General features: G+C 38.8%; 1 protein-coding gene across 1 annotated transcript; it reads left to right on the top strand.

Moving 5' to 3' along the window:
- The first annotated feature begins 263 nt into the window (after window positions 1–263).
- LOC124636589 (putative GPI-anchored protein pfl2) lies at window positions 264–3,540 on the top strand. Its single transcript, XM_047172745.1, has 2 exons — window positions 264–311; window positions 1,365–3,540. The coding sequence occupies exons 1-2, from the start codon at window positions 291–293 to the stop codon at window positions 3,186–3,188; spliced, it is 1,845 nt and encodes a 614-aa protein (XP_047028701.1). The 5' UTR covers window positions 264–290; the 3' UTR covers window positions 3,189–3,540.
- The last annotated feature ends 5,011 nt before the right edge of the window (window positions 3,541–8,551 follow it).

Below are 8,551 nucleotides of genomic sequence, written 5' to 3' on the forward strand. Positions count from 1 at the left end.
GCATTACTGCCCAGTTTGATCAAAATCCATCTTGTAGTTTCTGCGTGGAAGAGGAACAAACATACATCCATACATACAAACTTTCGTTTATCATATTAGTAGGCCTATATTGATGAGTAGTAACTAATGATATATGTCTAGTTATAATGACATCTGTTACGTCACGGACCTTAGGGGACACATGGTGAGGCTGAGGGCAGTTTGCGCAACAGTGGAATTAATTAATGATGTGTATATATTATGGTGCTGGAGCCCGGAGGTCCGGTCAATGCTGACAGTGTGGTGTGGAGATGCTGACGATGAAACTAATAGTGAGTAAACCTTTTCTTTGATGTTATTAGCGTATAACAATTAACGGTTTTAACGCAGTTTCATGCGCATCCCGGATAAATTTCTTCTCGTGCCGGTATAAAATGTAGCCTAAGTTACTCGGAATAGTGTTGCTTCCCAACAGTTTTAAAAGTCGGTTCAAAAACTTCAGAGCTTTCAGTACAAACAGACAAAAATGTCTTCTCTTTATTATATTAGTATAATAAACAAAATAGGTATCTGTCATTGTAGGAGAGTGTTGAGTAAAGGCAAAATAGTTTTAAAACAAAAAAATTGAGTATAATACAAGCAAGAAGATGACTTGGAGTTTTTACATGGGCTCGTTATTTATACCATAGGCTCACATAAAATACTATACGGTAGCCACTCTCAGCAATGATCCAGTGGCGATGTTTACTCTCAGCAATGAGCCAGTCGCGATGTTTACTCTCAGCAATGAGCCAGTCGCGATGTTTAGACACTGTGCTAGTATTTTAGCATTAGTTAGCATAGCTTCTTGCTAGATGGCGCGTGCAGTATAACTTTATAATGCTAGCACAAGTAGTAAAATGAAAATGCAAGTGTATTCAATAACTAGCTCGTCTTCTGTTTATGTTTACAATTTAATTACGCGCACGTGTCTCAGCATTACGACGTCTTTGACCTTATTTAAAGTATTTTATTTACAGAATAAACAACATCGTATCGTATTCGTATCGCATTCAACATCTAATCGATTGCATTACATTTATTATTTATTTATATCGTTTGGCCAATATGAATATTATTTTGATTTATTAGTGAGGCAACTCCGAAATAAATCCGTTATTAGCACACTATTATAATTTATAGTAAAGCATAGCATCGAAGATTGTGGTATAATAGATTTGCGGTCAGGCGACACACTGGCCTCTGCATTTTGACTGCCTCTTGTTTTGTAAATTTTTCACCTAGTTATATAAATCAAAATCATATTACATTAAAACATAAAAGATACCTTATATTATAACACACTGCAGTATGTGGTATAAGTTCAAACAATTTGTATCCCACAGATATGCATAGCGCTAGTGGTGGCGAGCTCGGCCGCTTCCCGAGAGAAACGCGGCATCTTCGGCGAGCCAGGCGGCCTGCTGAGCGGGGGCGGCGGCCTCTCCGGCCTTAGCTCGCACGGGGCTGCGCACCACTCACATGGACCTTCACACAACTCGCTGCACTCGGCTCCCTTATCATCGTACTCCTCAGCCCCAATCCAGTCTGCCCCATTGAGCTCCAGTTACTCTGCACCACTATTGAGTTCACACTCTCATCATGCAGCGCCAGCCCTCAGCTCGTATACTCCACTGGCCAGTTCTCTCTCCTCTGCCCCCTTATTAAGTTCTCCCTCCGTCTCTTATTCTGCGCCTCTTCATTCTCACTCGAGTCTTAGCTCAGCTCCTCTTCTAAGTTCGCCTGTGATAGCGTCTGCTCCTGTAAGTCATGCAGCATTACACGTGGGGCACTCAGCTCCCCTGCACTCCTCGTCTCTTAGTGTGAGTCATTCGCCGTCTGTTGGTTTAGGCAGTTATGCTCCGAGTTATTCTAGTCATTCTGCTCCATTGAGTTCGAGCTATTCAGCTCCTCTTAGCTCGAGTTACTCAGCTCCATTGAGCTCAAGTTACTCTGCCCCTTTAAGCTCCAGTTACTCTGCTCCGTTGAGTTCAAGTTACTCTGCGCCATTGAGCTCAAGTTACTCCGCACCATTAAGTTTAAGCCACTCAGCTCCAGTAAGTGTGAGTCAATACGCTCCGAGTTATTCTAGTCATTCAGTTCCATTGAGCTCCAGTTATTCTACTCCTTTAAGTCACTCAGCCCCACTAAGTTTGAGTCACTCCGCCCCACTAAGTTTAAGTCACTCAGCTCCGTTAAGCTCTAGCTACTCTGCACCATTGAGCTCTAGCTACTCTGCGCCTTTGTCCTCCAGTTATTCTGCACCTTTGTCCTCTAGTTATTCTGCTCCTCTGAGTCACTCCGCCCCACTAAGTTTCAGTCACTCCGCCCCATTAAGTTTAAGTCACTCAGCTCCATTAAGCTCTAGCTACTCTGCGCCTTTGTCCTCCAGTTATTCTGCACCTTTGTCCTCTAGTTATTCTGCACCTTTGTCTTCTAGTTATTCTGCTCCTCTGAGTCACTCCGCCCCACTAAGTTTGGGGCACTCCGCCCCATTAAGTTTGAGTCACTCCGCCCCACTTAGTTTGAGTCACTCCGCCCCACTTAGTTTGAGTCACTCAGCTCCATTGAGCTCTAGCTACTCTGCACCTTTAAGCTCTAGTTACTCTGCACCTCTAATTGTGAGCTATTCTGCTCCGTTGAGTTCGAGCTATTCAGCTCCTCTTAGCTCGAGTTACTCAGCTCCATTGAGCTCGAGTTATTCAGCCCCTTTGAGCTCAATTTCCTCTGCACCAATAAGGCATTCGGCTCCTATAAGTGTAAGCCAGTACGCCCCTCAATATTCTAGTTATTCTGCTCCCATAAGCTCAAGTTACTCAGCTCCTTTAAGCTCAAGTTACTCAGCTCCTTTGAGTTCTGGTTACTCTGCACCTCTGAGTTTGAGTCACTCTGCACCTCTGAGCTTGAGCCACTCAGCTCCTCACTACTCGAGCTACTCGCCATCTCACAGTCACCATGGGCACGGCAGCCACAGTGGACACTACGGTGGACATCACGGGCATGGTAGCCACAGCAGCTACGGCGGCCACGGTAGCCACGGTAGCTACGGTAGCCACGGTGGGCACGGCAGCCATGGTAGCCACGGTAGCCACGGCGGGCACCACAGCCACGCCCCCGTGGTCGTGAAAGTGGTGAAGGCGCCACCAAGGTACGCGTCTGGCTGGTGGTGAAGTGCTTGTGTGACATAGCTTTAATAACATGATATTTATGAAACTTTTGGTATTTGTTGTTTTGATGGAGTTTACGGGTGTTGTTACTGATGTTGTGAGTAAAATAATAAAGAGAAGAAAAAAACGAAAATTCATGTGTATTTATTCTGGTCTTGTTCTGGCTGCTGTTAAAATTATTAATAAGTTTGCAAATTGTCTACTTTTATGAGAAGACTAAAGGCTCATTTCTATAACTGCTAGATATATTCTGTCCAAGTTGGTATGTAAATAATCTAAACACATCTAGAATAACTTAGAAAATAGTTTACCTAAAGCTAAAATACCTACATTTAAATTAAATAACTGTGCATGGGTTTGGAATTTCATTTCGAATAATACTTGTCCTATATCCACCATACATGCTCCGACATTCTTAAGATAGGTAGGTTCTAAATAGTTTCAACACGAAGATATTTGGAGTCCAAGCTTACATCACCGGCAGTTCCCTGCTCTCAAAAGGCTCGCGTTTACAAAATACCACATAGTTTACATACGGTTATATCTCTCCCCATATAAGTCAACTACTATTCATACACGTTTGACAGGCGACCTTGTAAATAGGGCAATATTGCGGAATCACTGATTCTCATTAACATTTGGGATTGTTGTCTTTGGTAAGAATACAACAAAAGATTTTTGTTCACATTCCATTATCTAAAGCGAGCAATTTGATAACGGCATTAGCTTTATTTTATTTTATAATTCCTAGTATTTTTATCAACAGCGTGCCAAAACAAAATCCTCTAATAAATCAGATAGTTACCATTTTCAATAAGTGTGTCTGTTTTCCAACAAATAATTTGATGTATTACGATAACAATAAAGTGCTGCTATAAACACATACTGACTACATGATTATTATTATAAACGATTAACCTTTCACCTTAACAAGTAACGTTTGCCAAACTACATGATGTCATCTGAAAATATGCAATAATAACATGTAGTAGTTTAGCGCTTATCTTAGTTAACGAAACGCGCCCAATATCAAAGTCGTAAAATCAAATAAGTTATGTTATTAACTGGGTTACCTGTCTAGATTCTAGATCATCGCGAGTTATCGCAGACATTCGCGTAACTGCTCCAATCTAGTTGATGTGAATTACAAAAACAAACATTTTACAAAACTCCTACAGTTGGAGGCCGAGTCTCGCAACGGCTTCGAACCCGCGAACAGGAAACCACGCTCTCCTTCTAACTGCTGCACTTACCTTGATATTTGTTCATTATTTGGTTCTCATCGCCTCAAGGCACAAAATAGAGGATGCTTTTGAGCCCCGCGGCTTGATCTAATATAAAAACATCTTTAAATTGATTAGATTAGCGATTTTTCAAAATGTAAATTTTAATAGACACCTATTAGAATTTTGATTGATAGGTGTAGCTCACTGCACGCCTCTCGCAATCCAAGGCAAGCGATGGAATTGAAGAATATATTATTACGTTCTTTTTTTTTTTATTTGACCAATAGGAGGTCTGCCTCTTATTATATTCACAAAGGCAAATTGAAGGGGACTGAAGGAATTCAGATTTGTATTCCGTAAGATGGTAAATTGCTAATACTTTGCCTTTGTATCAAGAACCCACAAATAATAAAGGAGCAAAATAGCGTTAAATTAATAAATAGTAATCATCATATCTAGGAAACACTCAACCTCTCCCAGTTCGAACACAAAATTAACTCAATTCAAGCGGGAAAGGTTAGTGGTGCGTAATTAGTAAGTAGCCGCTAGAGCTGGTGGTTGTGAAAGCGACTGCCTTTCCATCGGAGAGGTGTTGGCACAGCACTGATCAGGATATACACCTTAATGAGGATATTTCGACAAAACTAGACACACTATTCTACTATTTATGACTTTTTTAAATGTATTTCATGACGTTCAACTGCAAAACCACGTCATAGTATTACTATACAGGAAATCAAGCTTTTATGATAGTTGACGTTAGCGCTAGAGTTAGATAACAGCTTCGAAAGTCATATAAAGTATAGTCTACTGATGATAGAGAGTATATATTTCCTTATGTAAGAAACCTCAAATGTCAGATTTTATAAAATCTGCTCCGAACTAGAACCATAACTTGAGCATCAAACTAAACCAATCAAAAACTAGACCAATATGGCGTTCCACAGAAATATACTGATTGAGTTTTATTACTTAATCCGATAAGAACATACTGATGTTTAAGTGGAGGTAATAAATTATTATCGAAAAACCTCGAAAATGGAACAGCTGATACAAATAACATGTAATTCTTTTAATTAATACAGATATTGCAATAAATAACGCTATAAAATGCTATGAGAACGGAAACTGAACGCATCGCCGCATTAAATCGCGAAAACGTTAATAAAGTTAGATGTATGCAGATAATTGCTAACTGTGGTTTGTTTGTAATGAACTAATCATATTTGTCGGCAATTTATCATCATTAACGTTGTATTGGCACATGGTGGCTACACAGAAGGACTACTATATCTGCTATCTGAGAAGTCTCTTATTTTTTCTTCTTTCCTTTCCTCAAGTTACTTTGGGATTGGTTTTCCTTTTCATGTTTGTATCTGATGCCTGTATACGGTTTCTGGTAGAAGGGATCTCAAAAAAAGGCCGTTATTTTGGACTTTTCAGAATGCTTCTCATTGCCAATATAAATGCGCACCAGAACAAATGTAAAACATCTTATGATCAACTCGACTGTCATACAGGAATTGTATCTACCTCTACCCGTGACACAGCCGCTAACAAATCAGTCGTGATGATGCTTATTTCCTCATTAGCGTAGCACCTCCCACACTCCGATCAGCTGAGGATCTCGACGGTTTAACCCAGACCACTAAATAACCTTAGTCTTACATTTTCGGATATCATTTATAAATTACGTAGCCCATAATTTAATTTATATAGATTCCGTGTTTTTTACATACTACAACCGCATCTGCAAATGCCAATATCGTATTTTAAAAATACAAAATGATTTTTAATTCAGTTTTTGGATGATGATCTCATAATGTTATGAAGGCGTGATGCATCATGCATAATGGATGAGGTGATAGGATTAACGGGATCCTTATGTAACAGTTAGTTCTGTTGCATCTGACATACATCGAGAGTGACAAAAAGCTAGTTTCACAGAAATCTAAGAAATATAACGTAGTATTTGTTGCAATAGTTCCTGGTTGATGAATGAACTAGTTTACTGGTAGTTGGAAATTAGAGCTTCCAGACACAAATTAGTTTATTTTTTCCTATTGGTTTTTAAATAACGTTGCTGTACTATTACTACTCAAGTTTACCTCATAATGTTTTGCCATAATGCCTAGTTAAAATCAATAGAATAGCTACTTAGCTTTGGTTTGAATAGCCCAGTCCGTATATGTCGTCCCTGACCAGCTGGATGCGCCTGCGCCGGTGCCGCAAATCATTGCAATCAGCGTGAACAAATGACCTGTCACGCTGCAGCTAAGTTAGGATGCACTTATGAGATGTACATGAAGCGCTTTTCATTACTATGGTAATTGCTTTTGAGCTTATTCCAACGATATTATACTAACAAGATGACTTTACTGTCCATTTGCAAATTCATATAAAGACACTTTATATCAATGAGAGAAACCAAGAATTGAAACTTATCTTTTGTCTGTCAACGAGATGAGATCTTTGGGATTCATAAAATAACTATAGAAGGTTTAACATATTTATTTGCTGAAAACCGCATCTTGTATGTAGCTCTTAAGACCACTGTAACAATAGCTCGATTGTTATTGCACATGGCGTAACCCAGTCCGGCTCAAGTGCACTTACAATACAAACACATAGTTATTGCTAATACATAATATGATACCGATCTGTATTGCAGTTCCCACAGAGGTACATAATTGCCGTCCGTTGGAGTCCGCGAGACCTCCCGACAAGGTCATGTTAAACTATTATGTTCCATTTGTGGTTAGAAAGTGCTTCATCACCCCTCAATGTTTACCACTTATTGGTTCTTTAGAAGTTCTTCAAAAGACCCTACATTGACCACAAACAGTTCAAGTGTATGAAAATTATAATCAATGTAAGATCCTTGACATTTACCTGCACGAGCTAAGAATTAGGAAGCTTTTATAAACTCCTGAAACATAAACAAAAACAGTTGTAAAAACCAACACGAAATGTTTTTGATTCAGGAAAATATATGTTGTTTTATTTAGCTGACGCTAAGTGCTTCTTTTAGGGTTCATTAATTCATTGGTTCAGGAATAAAAATACCTGATTATCCTAAATATCAGTATTATTAATTTAAACTAATTTTCCGCTGTCCATCTTAACTATTGTAAGCAACTAGCCAGTAAATAAATGCCTATCTCATGAACTGTGAGCTAGATCCATGTAACAAACATGATTAGTTTTTTCAAAATTTTAATAGATAAAGCGCATTAAAAATGAAATTCAAAATAAAGTACACACATAGATAACTATATCTCACAGTAAATTACATCCCAAAGCTATACGTAGTAAGACCGTAAAATCGATCAACCCTTATTATAAACAATGTACCTACGAATATCTTTATAATTATGTATCGTCCTTGTCTTGTATTTCTTCGCGTTTCGTCACTGCTGGACAGATAATAATAAATTCGTCAATTAATCAAATAATAACGGACATTTATACCTCGTAATGATTAATTATTTACGAGCTTTACAATAGCGAATAAAGCTGACTTACTGGTTAATTGTTGTACGTATACGGTAATTATTCAGCAGTGTAATATCATTTGATGGTAGACTATTGCTACTGAATCTCTGTAATACCTAATATAAGTTTATTGTTCATGTGGTTACGCATTAGATTTTACAGCTTGTACAGTAGTGATTTGAAAATTTATTGAAGTGTTGGATGGCGAAACCGCGGGAATCACTTGTGTTCAGTGAAGCATGAAAAATTTATAATTCAGTTGTGTTTCCAGGGATACAGCAGAGGAGGGGCTTGGGACCTGCCTGGGTCACGCTAAAGTTATTTGTTGTATGACATAACAACGTAATAGGTAACAGCTACCCTTGTACCATCTGAAGTTATCTCTGCGTACTAAGGGGCACCAAACAAAACCGTCCTAACGTAACCCTTACTGAAAAAGCCGATAAATAAAACTTCTGTCTGGAATTTGTAAAAATGCATTAATAACACCGTCTGGCCTCATTGATATACATTCATAATGCTCATGTGTTTATATTACTAATGTTTTGGTTATTCTGCGAAGGTCACCCAACTATGGCGATCTTAGCATAATTTAATTGTTCCAATGAAGAATTTACATAAAGCCGCCATTGAGATTGTAGTTTG

Source organism: Helicoverpa zea, chromosome 14, assembly GCF_022581195.2.
Source record: "Helicoverpa zea isolate HzStark_Cry1AcR chromosome 14, ilHelZeax1.1, whole genome shotgun sequence".
In the NCBI taxonomy this organism is placed as follows: domain Eukaryota; kingdom Metazoa; phylum Arthropoda; class Insecta; order Lepidoptera; family Noctuidae; genus Helicoverpa; species Helicoverpa zea.